The 17,482-nt window shown below is 37.3% G+C and overlaps 1 protein-coding gene across 5 annotated transcripts in view; it reads right to left on the reverse strand.

The window, feature by feature from the left end:
* slc38a9 (solute carrier family 38 member 9) overlaps positions 1–17,482 on the reverse strand; it is a 55,062-nt gene that overhangs the window by 14,157 nt on the left and 23,423 nt on the right. For 4 of the 5 annotated variants that reach the window (XM_012854281.3, XM_036140671.1, XM_036140672.1 and 1 more), the window contains exons 3-9: positions 15,510–15,639; positions 15,160–15,278; positions 15,020–15,083; positions 14,784–14,877; positions 12,013–12,183; positions 11,217–11,276; positions 1,554–1,760 (exon numbers count right to left, since the gene is read on the reverse strand). In XM_012854281.3, coding sequence (XP_012709735.1) covers positions 1,554–1,760; positions 11,217–11,276; positions 12,013–12,183; positions 14,784–14,877; positions 15,020–15,083; positions 15,160–15,278; positions 15,510–15,639 — 845 coding nt within the window. The remainder of the gene's footprint in view (positions 1–1,553; positions 1,761–11,216; positions 11,277–12,012; positions 12,184–14,783; positions 14,878–15,019; positions 15,084–15,159; positions 15,279–15,509; positions 15,640–17,482) is intronic. The other variant, XM_036140675.1, reaches the window with a different exon arrangement.

Consider the following 17,482-nt stretch of genomic DNA (forward strand, 5'->3'; position numbering starts at 1 on the left):
GACCATGTTTGCTAATGCTAGCTCTATTTTAACGTTAGGCTTAATCAGAACAATGACTGAGGTATGACTGGATGCCTCAATATCTACTTTAACAAGTCCAGATGTATACCTGCTAGAATTTTTATCTGAATGAAGGTCAATTAAAAAAGCCTAATGGTATATGGGAAGCTATGAAGAAAACTGCACTACACTTCCAGTCCAGCAGGTGGTGGTAATAAGAAACTAAAGGCCAAACAAGCAACGCCTGTCTAAGAAGCTCGTAACCCACCATTTGTTCACAAAACAAGATTGAGAACTAGGGCTGGGCAATATATCGAGATTTTTTTAAAATAAATATAAGATGAGATTGTGTTATTTATATCAAGAAGCTTTTACGTTATAATTATACCTGCATGCATTTCATTAGGTTATTTTTCAGCTACTTCTCATATTTATCTACAATTTTTTGTTAAAAATGTGCCTGAGACATTCAGAGATGCCTTTTTATAATTACTTTATAGCGAGAATACCATAGAGATAAATATATATCGGCATTCAGCCTAAAAATATTGAGATAGCAATGTTGGTCCATATCGCCCTGCTCTATTGAGAAGAGGGGCTTTTGATATTAGGGCTGGACTAAATAGAAAAAAAGCATATCGATAAAATAGAAATAAATAAAATAAATGGAGAGACAAATTCACAATATATTTTAAGTGCAGTCCTAGCCCTTTTCTGCTGTTGCTTAGCGACCTATTTTTAGACACAGAACACAAACACTGAATAAAATAAAAACTTTATTCAACCAACTTTTTTTAAGCAAATGCAAGTATTTTAAAATTAAAAGGAATGTTTGCTCTCTGAACTCTTTGAAGGGGGCGGAGCTTTGAGAGCTGAGCGTTTCTGGGTCTGCGTTATTGACTGGTTGGGAGCATGTAACGACTAATATTAACCTACATGGTTAGAACGCAAAAGGAAGGAAAATTGTCCTATTGAAGTTTTTCCTGACCCTATTTTTCCTATCATGGATATACTTCTATAAATCAATATATACTGTTATTTAATTATCGTCCAGCCCTAATTGATATGCATCTGCTTCTTGTGTTGACTCATTCATACAGACTGGGGAGTCACTGTGGCTCCATGCTGTTGTCTACTTATAAAGATCAACTTGTCACCACATAACCAGCTAATTGTTAAAAGACTGCTGTTGCAAAAACAGGTCAACAGTGGCCACATGCTGATTTTACAATGCTGTGAAAGAAAAGGTTACATTTTAGATTTGACAAAGTCCTTATTTTAAGTCTGCTTTAAAGAGGTTGTGGCTCATTAATCAACAAGAGTTGTTGAGCTGTATTAGTTGGTCTGTGTAACACAGCACAGACGTCAGTGACAAGGTAGACAGCAGTGGGTTAACAAATAAGGACTCACACTCTCCCATCTGTTCAAGTGATGAGTTTTAATGTTAAGACCATATAGGGTAGCTGAATAAACTATGTGGTCAATCAGTGCCAAGTTCTTGGACTAATCTCAAAAATCCCTAACTGCATCTCAGCAGCTTGGGCTCCACTTACCAAAGAAAGTAAACCTTGCAAAGAAAGAGGCCGACCGAAAGCAGAGCAGTGGCAGCAGCAGGATGATGAGGTAGAGGGGGATGGTGCGGTTTTTACTCCAGTAGTGTTCAAAGCTGTTCTCTGACGTATCATTCCCCATGGTGCCTAGGCACAGCGTGCTCATGGTGTCATTTCTTCCAGGGTTAGTTTTGGGGTATGGGCAGATGACTGGTGAACACATCAACAAGACATTAGCATACACACCTAACTAGTTTTACTAATACCAATAAGATATTTAAAAAAGCTTAGCACATTTAATAGCATGAACACAAAGCGGAAGAATCAGAATGACAATCTTATGCTTTGATTGAAGTTTTATTTTTCATTACACAAGGAATAAACCTTCATTATTTATTTCCTTCCTGAATTTTGTGTACAGGTTAGATTTTTATCCTTTGTGATGCTGATACTCACAAGCTTTTATTTAGAAATGCACTCCATCTAATTATCTGGCTGTAGGGGTTATTCCCCTGATATATACTAAACTACAAATCAGACAATGTTTGATTTTGAAGTTATTCCTTTTGCAAAGATTTAATCTTTGTTAGAAAACAGACGAGGCTATTGCCTGATTACGGCATGTGCTACAAACTGATAAAGATGCAAACACAGGCCAACTATAAATTAGCACAAATGACCTTAGCCCCCCCCCCTTTGAGACAGCGATATATGCTGTGAATGTGGAGGTTCCCTGGTACCCAGGTTTACCTGCCTCAGGTTCTGACTTGTCTTGGAGAAGGAGCTCCTAATTTCAAGAAGTAGATAGACCTTTCAATCCCTCTTCCATGTTGAGCATTTTTTTTATTACCTCCTTCATGTCTAAGAAGAGCCTAGGATCATTTTCCAGTTAACATTCATAAGTGGTGTTGATGCTAGTTTATAGCAACATTGAATGTTTTATTAAGCCAAACTAAGTTTGTTTTGGTGTTCATGATATAGAAACTGCATTTGTATGGGGCTATTATTGTTGCTTTATTATTTGCAAATGTGTGTGGAGAGTTGTGTATCTGTATTTCGATTTGTGTGTGTGCAGTGGGATTTGAAAATGTGTAAATAAATCTGTAAATTTGTGGGGAGATTTGTGTGTCTGTACAACAATCTACAAATGTGTAAAACTACTTGTGTGTAATCCGTTTGGCAAATGTGTAAAAAATCCACAAATCTGTATTCAGATCTACAAATGTGTACTGAGATTTGCAAATCTGTAGATCAATCTGTAAGCACACACAGAGAAACTAATGTCTGTCTGTATTTCTGGGTCTTGAAGCAAAAATACTTCAAATAATTGGTTGTTACGACCCCCTGTTGGTCTAGGGAAGTGGGGTCATAAACATATAGGCAGAAACCAGTAAGTTCTTATACAATGATAATTCATTTGGTAACAAGAGGTGCAAGCAAAAAAACAAACAAAAGGAGGGTGGATGAGGGTGCAGTGAAAATAACAAACCAAATTAAATAAAAGAGATCCTCAAAAGGAGGATTGTGCCTAACTATACACTTAAACAGAGGTGATTCTTACTAAAAAACACAAAGAGCACAGCATCCACTACACCTAATGAAACTAACATAGGAAAACTCAGTGTGGCAATCAGTGAGGACTCTGGCCCTACTTCCACCCTCTCTTTGGCCTCAAGTTAATAAATGCACATCAACCAAACAACAAAAGAGACTGGCACAGGCTACTAAACAAGCCAAAATGGGTAACCATAAACTTAAATGAGCCACTCCACTAAGCACAAATGCAGCTGCTAAACTAACAATGTCTGATTTCCACAAGGCACACAAGTCAACTGGCTGTGACAAGCTGCCTCAATCAACGAGTTGGCTCTCCTTATGAGCAGGAGGTGATTGTAGGTGGTGACGAGCCATTGGTTGAGGTGGAACAGAGGGAACCAATGGATGGGACTGTGGTCAGCACCCCAGAAACCAGGAAGTAGGCAGGTCTTTCCACAGGGACAAGCAGCCTACTTAGTAGTAATGAGAAAGAAAAGGGGGAAACACAAATGTGACGGCAACAGCCGTGAAAGTTACAAGTCAAGCGGTTTCTCGGTTGGCTCTCGCAAATCAAGAAATTGTATGTGCAATTTCTTGATTTGCGGCCCTGAGCGCAGGCTCACATGCTGCCCTGAGCACAGGCTCACAGGCTGCCTCTTCCGGCTGCTGGAGGTCACGTGACTTTCAAGGCTCATACCAAAGCGTTTTGCAACCAGAAAGGTGACAAGGCAACTTGTTATAACTAGATAACTTTCTCGTTTTAAAGGCAAAAGTTTCTCGTTTTAATGAGAGTCTTATCTTGCTAAAACGAGAATTTTCTCCTCTTAACAACGCAAGTCTACTTGAAAATTGCTCAATTCCACAGTTGTTTATAGTCAACAACTATGCTCTGGATACACTTGCATCACTGTAGTACCGTCTCTTGCTCTGATTACACTGTGAAAACAGGTTTGCGATGCCTTTGTACTGTCCATTTACACACTAAAAGCTTTATATGTTGCTTAAGGGGACTTTCAGCTATAGCTGTGGGTTTATCACAACAGTTTGTAGCCAAAACAGTACTCCGCTAGCCGCTGTTTTCTTCTTCTAGGCAATTTTGACGCTGAGCTTCAAAAATCACAGTGCTACTAGTGGTGCGGCATGGGAATTACTCCATTTAAGTACTCTAAACAGGGCCTGTGACTGCTAATGTACCTATGCCTTTATGAATTTTAATTAAATACTAGAAAAAGCTGTTCCTGCGTAACAGCGAGTGAGAATGCTAATCTGCCGAAGGATTGATCAGAAGATGCAGAAAACATTGAAATCAGATTTGAAGAATTTCAAAAAAAATGTAAGAATTCTAAGAATTTAAAAAATTTAAAGAATTTGAAAAATTTGAAAAAATTTGAAGGAATTTGAAAATTTTCAAGAATTTGAAAATTTTGAAAAAATGTGGAGAATTTGAAAAAAATGAGGAGAATATGAAAAAATGTGAAGGAATTTGAAAAAATGTGAAGGAATTTGAAAAAATGTGAAGGAATTTGAAAAAATGTGAAGGAATTTGAAAAATTTGAAGGATTTTGAAAAATTTGAAGGATTTTGAAAAATTTGAAGGATTTTGAAAATTTTGAAAAATTTAAAGATTAACAGTTAGAAGAATTGGTAGTATAGTAAGAATGTGAAGAATTTGAAGAATGTAAAGAATTTGAAGCAATTTACATTGATTTCAATGAAAAAAAAAAAAAAAAAAAAAAAAAAAAAAAATCGCACAAAAAGTGAAATATTTTTTAAAAAAAGTCTAAAAGTTAGCATAACCATGAGTCATAGCAGGCATGCCGGGAACGAGCCGAACGTTTTGACACCAAAATTGTTGAAATTGGTTGAAGTATGCGGGAGTAGTTAGACACCGACGGAATGATAATAAAGAAAAACAGGAAAACAATAAGTGAGAATGCTGTATAGTATTCTCACTGATAATTAAAATAAATTTTAATTCGACACTTGTAAGGCTAATAAAAAGTATGTGTATTCTACACAATGAATGTGAGGCTAGATAAAGCTACATTTATCCATATTTTATTGTGTCAAAACAAAGTGATGAATACAGAGCTTTCTAATGTGACTATTCACAAGTCAGTGAAGGACAGCTATTTATATCGGCTCCATTAATAAACCCAGTCAACTACTGACATGCTTTAATAAGGGGAAAAGAAAAAAACTGATAATTGATTATCATAGCTGTAAATTTAAAAGTTAATATCAGAATTTATCAATAAAAGCTCCTGGCAGCAAGGCACCACTGTTCTCAGTTTATTTGTTGTTGCATTTGTTTTTCTGACGTCTTTAAACTCACTCAGAAAAACAAAAACAAATATTGATCAACAACATTGTTCAATTGCAGTCTAGGTTTGAGCGATTTTAACATTGATTCAGTCTAACCTTTAATCACAATTTTAAATACCAGCTATTTTCCTCATGGGAATTCTGTAAAAAGTACTTTATAAAATTCCCATAAACAAAAACATTAAAAAGGTAGGTGGACCAGGGGTCCGTTCTTCGTACGTTGCTTAAAACATCCAAGATCAAATGACACATCCAAGATGATTTCATCCGGCTAATCCTGATCCGGCTAATTGGGTTCGAGAACGCCCACAGTTTTTCTCCCAAGCAGAACAAGAGGTTTTAATGGAAGGTTATGCCGAATTTGAGTCATTAATTAAAACACCTAAAAATCTGTTAAAGCCAGGAGAGAGGGCTGGCAAAAAGTAGCAGACAAATTAATGCGTAAATACTGTCCATGGTAGATGTTTCTATCACTTTCTACAGTATGAATTTTTGCATTTTAATAATCTCATATTTACTTTGTTCTTTTATGTCAGGGCCTCCACGGTACCCACTAGAACATGGGAACAAGTAAAAAATAAATACAAGAATATTCTATAAAATTGTAGCCATTAATTGTTACACTTTATTTTAAAAAGGCACTTGTTATGTCAAGAGATCCAAATTTCAGTGTCATTCCTTAGACACTGGAAGTAAAGAACACATGCAAACTGGGATTTTTAACAAAAAAATATTTATCTACCCCAGGTTTATGATAGCTACATTAAAAATACAGCCAGAAAATCATGAATGTTCTCTTTTACATCTTAGAATGTCTGTGCATTTGATCCGACACTCAAAATTTAAATACTTAAAAACTTTGAATTTGGAATATTTAGCTTCTCACATTTAGCAGAAGTAACGTGCCCAATTTGTAGAAAGGATAATTAGTTATTTTCACCTTTGTTTAAAACAAAAAACTAAAATCAATAACAAAATCTCTGCTGTGTTAACAGGTTGGCATCTCTAAAGCTGAATACATGGATGGTAGCGGTCCAAAAGTTATTGCTGGACATTTGGTTTCAGAAGTTGAGAAAAGAAAAACAGCCAGAATTCATATCAACATGGAGACAGAGAATGGTACAATGAAAGACATTCAAAGATTTGTGTCTTGACAGCTATCCTGAAAACTGCTTCATTGTGGGATCCAGCACCCACAGCCAGCACATCGACAGCTGGTGGGATTTCTTAAGGAAACGTCATGCACAGGACTGGATGAACCTTTTTCAAAAACTGAAGAATTCAGATTACTTTACTGGTGACTTCTTGGATAAGCAGCTAATTCTGCTCACCTGTTTAAATATTACTGAGGTATGTTTGAATGTAAAAAAAATACTATATGATACATGCTTTTAAATATGGAGTATGTACTTTAAGAACTTGTTTTTTACTTGTCTTTCAGGAACAACTCTAAAAGTGGTTCACTTATGGAACATCATTTGTAAGATTAGAGATGCAATTGCTCCAAGTGGCTGGTCCTACATGACGTATAACATTCCACGGCTTTTTGGTGAACAAGATAATCTCAAACAGGTTTCTGAGCAAGTGGCGGAAACTTGCACACAGCCTAACGTCTTCAGAGGACCATTCGCACATGATGAGAGAGTTCGATCTATCATACCTTCAGATAGAAAACTTTCTTCATGCACTGTCCACACATGATAAAACAATTGAGTTATGCTTATTTTCAAGAGCTTGTATACGCACAAATCTGTGACACGTGATATTTTCTTTTAAAAAAGTTTGTGGAGCAAATTACCTTGTGAGCCTGTCCAGAATGACCCTGTCACTTTCCCACACAGTCAGAAATAGGCAGCTGCAGACTCCACAACCCATAAAGGACAAGCAGTCAAAGAAATACAGATGGAGGAAAAAAACAAAACAGACCTCCTTTTTTCCATAGACTCCCATGTACTTATAGGTTTCATCATGATGTACATAACTCTTTGAATTTTGGTGCTAGGTGTTATATTTTCTGTGAATATGACGAACACCACTGATCGTCATATTCAAGACATACTTTTTATATTTATAAACAGCAAGACTCTTGATGTTCTGTTACTGAACACCAAGACCCAAGTTATGTACTGTTTGACAATGATGATATGGTTGAATGAGATGAAAAATAAAGTGCCTATGCTTATGTTCAACATGAAAACTTTTAATGAATCTTTGGTAAAAACCCATTACAAAATGTGTTATGGTTTGTGATCAAACCAACTCATTCTTTCTGTAGAAACATAACATTATATTGCAATGTTACATCAACTCACAGAAGAACATACATTAAAAGTACCTTTAACAAGTGCTCTGAAAGATCCTTTTGAAAGGAAGTTCTCTACCTCCAGAAGATGACTTAACTAGAACATGATTTATGTGTATTAAAAAGATGAATACATGGATCTCAAAATTGAACATGAGAAAATATTTTTAAATATGACAAATGTCTTCGTTAGAAATCTGAACACTATTGCGCTCAATGCATTTATCAATTTTACAATCAACTTTGAGGAATATAAAAGAAAAATAATGCCCTATGGAAAGAAAAGGAAAATAAGTACAGTTTAATTACATGCTTCAAAATTTTTACCTTAAAGAAGCAGTAATAATTTGACTTCAAAAACTTTTATTTCCCAATGTTGTTGGAGTAATCTTTTTAATCAGTATTTTTGATCTATATCTTTGTGAGCAAAAACAAAAGCCAACTGATTCTATACATATGACCATTTTGAGTGAAATGGTAAACTTTCTTTTTAAATATATTACATCGTGGTATTACCTGAAACCAAAAACATTTTAGATCAAATTGGACTTTTTCCATGAAAAGATTTGCATGGAAAGAGTTTTTCAAGCAATGTCTGTCGAAGGACATGTCTTTCACCTTTTCCTTGGTACTCGGAGCAAAATCTCCGAGTGGCAATTCTGTCAGCATAGGTGGGAATGTAGGCAGCCAAGCTCTCATCATCCATGCTTGCTATATATGTATATATATAAAAACTAAAAAGACTCTTTTAGGCACATGATTATTAATCTATTAATCTTTACAGGAGAATTTATGATTAAATGCATGACATGTTTTTTTAAAAAAATAAAAAAATTAAGCTGCTTATCCTCATCTCGTCTCATTAACATGCATGAACAACATCTAAACAGGCCCTGTTTAGAGTACTTAAATGATGTAATTCCCATGCCGCACCACTAGTAGTGCTGTGATTTTTTAAGCTCCGTGTCAAAATTGCCCAGAAGAAGAAAACAGCGGCTAGCGGAGTACTGTTTCGGCTACAAACTGTTGTGATAAACCCACAGCTATAGCTGAAAGTCCCCTTAAGCAACAGTTAAACCTTGTAGTGTGTAAATGGACAGTACAAAGGCAACGCAAACCCGTTTTCACCGTGTAATCAGAGCTAGAGACGGTACTACAGTGATGCAAGTGTATCCAGAGCATAGTTGTTAACTATAAATAACTGTGGAATTGAGCAAATTTCATGTAGGAGATTTTGCTTTATATGCATGACTTACCTGGTCACTCCTCAGTGCAGAAACACATTCCTCCGACAAATGATGACTTCTTAAAAAGAAAGGGTGTCCCTCTGTCTTCATCTTCTCCATGATACTCAAATATCCCACGAGCTGAACCTGGACTATGTTGTGTTGTTAAGAGGAGAATATTATCTCATTTTAGCAAGATAAGACTCATTAAAACGAGAAACATTTGCCGTTAAAACGAGAAAGTTGCCTTGTCACCCTTCTGGTTGCAAAACGCTTTGGTATGATCCTTGAAAGTCACGTGACCTCCAACAGCCGGAAGAGGCAGCATGTGAGCCTGTGCTCAGGGTCGCAAATCAAGAAATTACACATACAAATCCTTTCTACGCATTTGTGCATCTCACACGGCAGAAGTGTAGCAAAAATCACGTGTGTAAAGTGGGCCCACCGAGAAACCGCTTAACTTGTAACCAATGATTTGTCTGTATTTCTGGGTCTTGAAGCGAAAATATTTCAGACAAAAGTTTCTCTGTGTGTGCTTACAGATTGGTCTACACATTTGCAAATCTTAGTACAGATTTGCAAATTTCAGTACACATTTGTAGATCTGAATACAGATTTGTGGATTTTTTACACATTTGCTAAAAAAGGATTACACACACAAGTAGTTTTACACATTTGTAGATTGTTGTACAGAAACACAAATCTACCCACACATTTTTTGATTTAGTTACACATTTTAAAATCCCACTGCACACACACAAATCGAGATATAGACACAACTCTCCACACACATTTGCAAATGATAAAGCAACAATAATATCCCCATAATTTTGCTGCTAACTGCTGAGATACTAAATAACTGTTCATGACATCTGCAGTCTGGCTTTACAGTCAGCTCTGAGCCTCTGTTTTTGTTCACTGTAAATTTGATCAACTAGAATACGTAGACAAGACCTGTTTATGAAAAGTTACTGTTGTATTAAGGTGATTAATTAGTCATGGTGCACTGCATAGTATATTTTTTTGTTGTGCTTTGTCTTGTTCTACTGAATCAAGTTGAGCAAAACAAATAGTTTTTACCCTAAAATAAATTAACTGAACGGAATCTTGATAGAGGGGTGAAATGTATTGTTTGTCCCATCTCTGCATCTAAAATGAATTGAATCACTGGCAGCGTGTCAAGACATGCATCATATGGGCCACAGAAAAGAGATGCACAACCCAACTCTCAACCCATACACAGGATGAGGACATGTAAACAGTTTCAACACGAGCCCAAACCCAACCCTGCATCCTCAGAACCTACCCTTTACCCTGGATGGTTCTGATCCTGTTTGACCCACTTGGCAAAATAGCTGAGATCCCAACTGATGCCTCTTTGAGTTTAGTTTAGTATGAATTAATTGCCAAACAGACGCTACTTCACACATACAGTAGCTGTGGCAGATCTAGTGGTTCATCTGACCACAGCAGTCTGGGGTGGGATAGTAAATCTCTGTAGAATGGATTAAAAACGCTCACAGGGAACTTTTGTCCGTGTGTTTCTTTTAGCCACTAATAAATGAAACTCAATAGGGCACCATCTGAGAGACTGGTGATTGGAGATGTTCCATTTAAGTTTACCTCCAAGCTCTTTATGCATGAAAACTAAGACTTCAAGGCATTTAGTTTTCAGAATAGTTTCTAAATATGTTGCTAAAAGCCTGCATCTTTTCCAAAGTTTAAGAGAAAAATATTTTATTTAGAACACAATAATTTTATCTTGCATTTTTGACTATATAGTGAGACAACTTGGTATTGAACTGAACTTATTAATAAATTTAACTTTGGGGTCTAAAACATGAGAAAATCTTGGGTTATGATTGTATAAAAATCCAGTAATGTCTTCAAAATGTCGTCATTTTTTTCTAATTAAATGTATTAACCTTGATGAAAATAATTAAACACTTCATACTTTCACTGAGAGAAAAAATGCTCCAAAGGATTTAAAAAAAAAAAAAAAAAAAAAAGGTTTCTCAGATTGTTAACCTTTGCGTTTAGAAATCCTGTTCAATGCATAAAAATTATATTTAGTTATAAAGAAAGAGACGGCGAGAGAAAGTTTGACTGAAAATAGTTTTCTCTTGTTGTCCGCATTTCATAGAAACACACTGTTGCTCACCAACAGTGAAGGCTGTGTTTTTTTTTGTTTTAACTAGTTCACTAACAAATTTAGAACTGAACTTTCATCTGCAGTAAAATGTTAAGGATGAAAGCTTGCTAGTGTAGGTGCCTCACCTCTAACAGAGCCATTGGTTCCATATTCTGAATCAGACGTGCTGACATTGTGGGCGTGGCCTGTAAGCAGGTAGAGAAGGAACAAGCTTTTAAAAACAACCATTATTTAAACTTTATAAACATGTCCTCTTTGTGCTTACAATAATGAAATTCTGATGTTGCAAACTGTGCCATGGATTAAATGTTAATCACCCAAACTCACTTTTGTCATCAACTAATGCAGGACCAGACTGGAGTCAAATTCTCCCCAGATAATAAGCCCAAAAAAAGAATAAATATTTGAAAAGCTTTCAATAAGAGACAACATGAACAGCTCTTACGTCTGACCACCTACCAGAGACACATTCCTTACAGATTTGACAGATGACTTCAGTGTGACTTGATAGCTGGATGTGCAATTCAACTACATAGTTTAAACTTGAGTTGAGTTAACTTTTGAAAATAAGTTACTGACTCTAATTTGGGTGAATGAGTCAATACAAACAGGAGGCATGAGCTGAACATCAGTCATAGCTGAGTCCCAGTTTAGATTTGCTAAAGCAAGCATTGAGGCAGAAACAGAAACCAGCAATCTGAATTAATTGCGCCCCACGTGACATTGTGAACAACCCAGTAGACAGAAACGGCTGTCAGACTTTGGAGTTGCATGTTTATGAGGTCAATATGGTCAGAACACAACAGCAAAGGTGCACTTTGGTTGTCAAAACTTGCACACCACAGCACATACCAGACAAGATTCAAGACAACAGAGTAAACACGGCACATCATGTTCATGGTCTTCTGTGCTTAAACTTACTGTAGATGAACTGGCCAGTGTTGTAGAGGAAGTTGGACATGAGGACCCAGTAGACCACCATGGCTCCAATAAGGGACACCATGGAGAAGACCAAGCTTGACCACTGCCCAGACTTTCCAAAGTAGAACCTACAAACATCAGGGAATTCCCAGTTGGAAGTGTCCACACCCTCTGAACAAAGGAGAACGTTACTGTAGAGAATATCAGTCATTCCTTTTATGGAGAAATAGCCCCATCTTGGTTGTGACCCCTGACACATCGTTCCAGCATATTAAAACACATCAAGGATAAACTAGCGTTGCTTTTGCACATAAGGGACCAAATAAGTAACCTGACGCCGCCAGATAGATTTGCTTCGCATATCCATCTGGAAACCTTCCGTTGAAGTAATTTTGGGAAGGGGTGAAAATACTGGTTAGCTGATTGGCCTATGTTGGTGATAGACGGTCCAAATAAACCAATCAGATCAACGAAGCATATGACGTACTCGTCAACATGCTTCGTCGTCGCTCTGTTACGAGCGACGACGAAAACACAACCACAAGCCAAGCTACTCTTGCTGCTGCAGGTAAAGGCTCGTTAGCTCAGCAGAGAAATACTCTGTAATTCCGATAAAACTTGCTCGATAGCCACGCTAAGGCTAGTTTCATCGGCTGAAGCCGCCATGTTCTTTAGACTGAACTGTCGCGCTTCTCGTTGCGTCACACCAGGGGGGGCGCTGTGCAATACCTGGGGGTGCAATGATGGTGCAATCACCCCCTTTTTTTTTTGGCCGTACTAGTATAAAGTGTAATTGCGCATCCACTACAGTAGGGAGCAGTGGCGCTCTCGTTGTTACTTTGTCACGTTTGCGACAGTGCAACATTTTACGACTTACAGGTTTGCCTTGGTTACCAGTGTTGAGTCAACAGAAAGCTCCGTCTGCCTTCTGTCTACAGCCTCCGTTATTCAACATAACAACCCCCAACATGAAAAAGTTTTTAACAGGGATGAAAAGGAAAGCGTAGAGAGACAAAGATAATGAGACAAAAGAAAGTCACCCGAAAGCTAAGACGAGGAAGTACGACGAAGCGTATTTAGCGCTTGGTTTCACGGTGACTACAGTTGGAGAAGAGGAAAGACCACTGTGTTTGGTCTCTAAAAATGCTCGCAGCGGACAGCATGAAGCCAAATAAATTAGCGCGTCACCTAAATACGTTACACCCCAATCACGCCAATAAGCCGCTAGAGTTTTTTTCAGCAAAAACGTGCTGAATATTGCCAACAGTCATCCCGCTTTGTGAAGGCTACTTCAGTAAACCATTGAGCGCTGTTAGCATCATATAAGGTGGCGTACCAAATTGCGCAGTGCAAACAGCCCCACACCATAGCAGAGGAGCTGATACTGCCTCCTCATTTTGATCAAAAAAAGAAAGAAAAAATGAGCACAAATTGTTTAATTCATTTTGGTTTTGTAGGTTCAAGTGTTTTATATATTGTGCTCCTGAGTTAATGTTGCTGAACTGAATATTAGTTATTTTTTTTTTAGTTTTTGTAGTTTATTAGTTATTATAATTATTAAATATTTATTGATCTGATTTAATTTTGCAATGGTGCAATTAGTTGGTCAAACATGTTTACAGTTTAAACAAGGATTTATTTATTTTTAATTTCTTAAAACACGATTTAATAAAGTTATTCTTTGAAAGTTTGACCATATGTCTTTCTTTTTTCTTTAATGTTAATAAGGATAAAATGTTATGCAGGGATGGATAGTCACGGTGGGGAGTGGGGGGCGCAAACAGCTTTCTTCTTGCTAGGTGGGGCGTAACAGAAAATAATTGAGAAGCACTGGGTTAGTGGAAGGCATGATGGGGATAAGGGAACTGTCCAGATGTTTGCACTGTTCCACCGTGTTGTTTTGTCACAGTATTAACACTACTGCATAAAATAGACAACCTGAAAAATACTCTGTCAGCATGTTAATAATCTGACCCAATCTGTATAATATGATTGAACTTGACTTTGTAAAGTGCCTTGAGATGACATGTTTCATGATTTGGCGCTATATAAATAAAATTGAATTGAATTGAATTGAATGTTGCCAGAATGGAAAGAGGGAAAATGACTCGAAACAGCTTTAGTTTCTTTTAACCACTGGCTGCAAAGTCTTCAGACAATTACACAACATGACTTTATACATATCAGCGGGGAAATAAAAGCCCTGGGATCTTATCAATAAGAGAAGTTAAGACAACCACAAATCATATTAGCCAGTAGAAACAAGAAATTAAACTAGTGCAGCTAAAAGCAGATCTTGCGATACTACAACCCCACAATATAAGGTAAAGTCTGTCTCACGAAGCACAATTTACTTCTGGCCATGATCTCACTAGTTTTCATGTCCAGGATACAATTGGTGTTTCCAGTACATCCACAGCCTCCAACTGTGAGGACTTCAGAGGATAACAGGTCTCCCAGTTTTACCCATAATCCACAGTTCTCATAGAACGTCAAGATTGCAAAACACCACTCAGGAACTTCCTCAACTTCTTATAATCACATCTTTTATTTGTTAATCATAGCTTACTGCTGAACAACAGAGATTTGCTAAAGTACTAAATGAAAACCGGCTTTTTGCAAACAGAGGACAAGGAACTCTATATACTGAGTTCAGATTCAGAAAAACTAAAAGAAAACTATCCTGTGGTCTACACTATCCTTCCTAACTTAATTAATGCAAACAAGAACTTGGTCTGAGGAAGAGGAAGAAGAAAAAATGCTGAACTTACTTATTGCCTTTGGTGATTTGATGACAATGTAACAACAGTAGAGCATTAGCAGGCCAGTGAAAATGAGGATGATGATCCCCAGAGTGAACCCCGCCTGAAATAATAAGTGGAAATAAAAAGTCTGTTCAGTTTTAACGACAAATTGTGTCCAATACAGTCTATCGGCAGTTCAACTGGGTTCATGTTGGCTTAAAGCCACAAATTGTGAGAAAAAAATAATAAAATAGGTAAATTACTTGCTTAATTCCCCATGGTATACTGAGTATGGATGTACCCATCATAGTGTTCCATATGGCAAAGCTGCAAGCAAATACACCCAATGTGATCAAAGCCCTAAAAGCTGAGGGGCAGGCTGACTGAAGCAGGTAGTACTTACATGGTGACGATGCTGGGATTCTTAGAAGCAGGGTCACAGTCTGGAACCTTGAACGCTGTCCCCAGTGGACTGTAGATGTAGATCTCCTCTGCTGTGGGGATCACGTGGTTAGGAGGACTCTGACAGAGAAAATGTACAAACACTAAAGGTTAAAAATATTAAAGCAATACTAATCACATTGTTTGAGTTAAATTCTTTTGGATATAACAGTAACAATAAGTATCAAACAGCCATTATACTATAATTGTTAAACCTTCCATTCCTCCTGCAATTTATCAGCATAGCCAGGAAAAAAAAATAAATAGACAAAAGCATTTTTTGCCATAGCGACAAAGTGTGACTTGACCTACCAGCACTGTGTCAGAGGAGCCTGTCAGTCTGCTGTAGTAATGGACTCTGCTGTTAAGGATGGCAGCTTCAGCAGAGATCCTCTCCTGCGGGTCATCTCTTACAATGTTCCTGGGCTCCACATGGAAAGGCCTGCAAGACCACATAAACCACTTCATTTCCAGCACATGTAGTTTTCACTTGTCTAAAACCACACCACAATAAGCCAGTTGACAAAAAAATAGTTAAAATGTTGCCAAATTACATTTAGAACCTACAGTGAAAAACATGGACATATTTCCAACACATTAGGGTCTAACATTGAGAGTTAATTGTAGAATTTCTGGTGACTTTTTAACAGTAAACCGGTGTACTTCCCTGCCAAATGTTAGGCAAACAACACTAGAACATCAAATAAAAACCTTTAAAAATCAAACGCTGGAAATACAACTTTTGATTAGGACTGGGCGATGTGGACCAAAAATACCATGTCGATATTATAGGCTCAATGCCGATATTTTTGATATGTTTTTCTTTTCATAAATATAAAAAGGTATCCATGAATCATGAAGGTCGCGGGGATTACGGCTGGTAGGCGATAGAAAGAGCGTTGTTCTCCACCTCCACGGGCCATGCAACCAACCAAACACGTTTTCACCATTTTTCACTGTCAATACTGCCTAAGGCGTCATACAGTGCAGGGTCAACGGTGCGAAACGACTGACACCCAATATGGCGGACGCGCTGAGTAGTCACGTGAGCGTGACGTCACCTGAAAACCCCCTATTCAAAAGGAGTTCGTTTTAAAGCATAAAGCGTAACTGTTCTGCCCCGCCATCCTCCGATGGTGCTATAAGCTTTATTCCCGCATCAATATGGTATATTAATGCCGGTTTTCAAGGCAATCTTGGCAATTTTATGTTGTAACCTCTTAGCCACCGAGTTGCCACAGCGACCCCATGCGCCCGGAGGGAGAATCACATTAACAAACTCGGTCGTAAGGGTTTAAATGATTTTACCGGACAAACAGTCCTCAGAATATTATTTCAACAAATGATGTTTTGTTTGACTTGGGCTTTGCATTGTGAATGGATAGAAATACATGGCAGATGTTTTTTAACTCCATTCCATGTTTTTGTCGAAATATTGTGTTAATTCAGGTAAACAGCATTACATAGTGATGTTCTCTGGATGTTCATTTTATTTCTGTTATTAAATTCTTGAACTTGCAAAGAAGCTGTCACTCCTTTATTCTATGTGTGTGCAGGTTTTGCTGTTAAAAGATCGCTAGTGCTCGAATTCATCCCTTTCAATACTTAACAGACAGTTATTTATGAAACATTAAATAACTTTAAACAGTGTATAATTGCACAACATATATTTATTTAATGTTTCATAAATATCTCTGTCTGTTAAGTATTGTCTGGTGATGATCAGCTCTTAAGCTGATATCAAGACAACGGTTGAAAGGGATGAATTTGAGCACTAGCGATCATTTAACAGCAAAACCTGCACACACATACTTGGCGTCGCCTGGGTGGGCATTCATCTACATATATGGCGTCCCAGAGGCGAGCCTTCGTAAATACAGCTTAAACTGCGCACACATCAGAATATCACCCGTGACATTTTTTAGACTTTTAGGAAAATAAAAGTTAACTAAAAAACTTCTCAGCTAGTGATAATAAACTTTACTACAAAGAGCGTAAACTCAGATGCTTGAATGAATCAAGGTATCTGTTATAACCAACAGTCTCAGAGTAGATTTAACTGTAAAGTTAAGCTTACTGACTGAACAAAATTTTGTTGCACATCTGTCTCCAGATGATGTGACTTATCCTCATGTTTGCTTAAACCACAAGTCTTAAATGGAAAGTCCAAAGTTATGCGCTTTCAAAATTAACTGCCAGTCCAGGAAAGTTAGATGCTCAAATATCTAACCAAAGATGCTTTGCATATTTGTTTAACAAGACATTTTGAAAGCTTACTTGTGTTG

Source organism: Fundulus heteroclitus, chromosome 8 (genome assembly GCF_011125445.2).
Source record: "Fundulus heteroclitus isolate FHET01 chromosome 8, MU-UCD_Fhet_4.1, whole genome shotgun sequence".
Lineage (NCBI taxonomy): Eukaryota > Metazoa > Chordata > Actinopteri > Cyprinodontiformes > Fundulidae > Fundulus > Fundulus heteroclitus.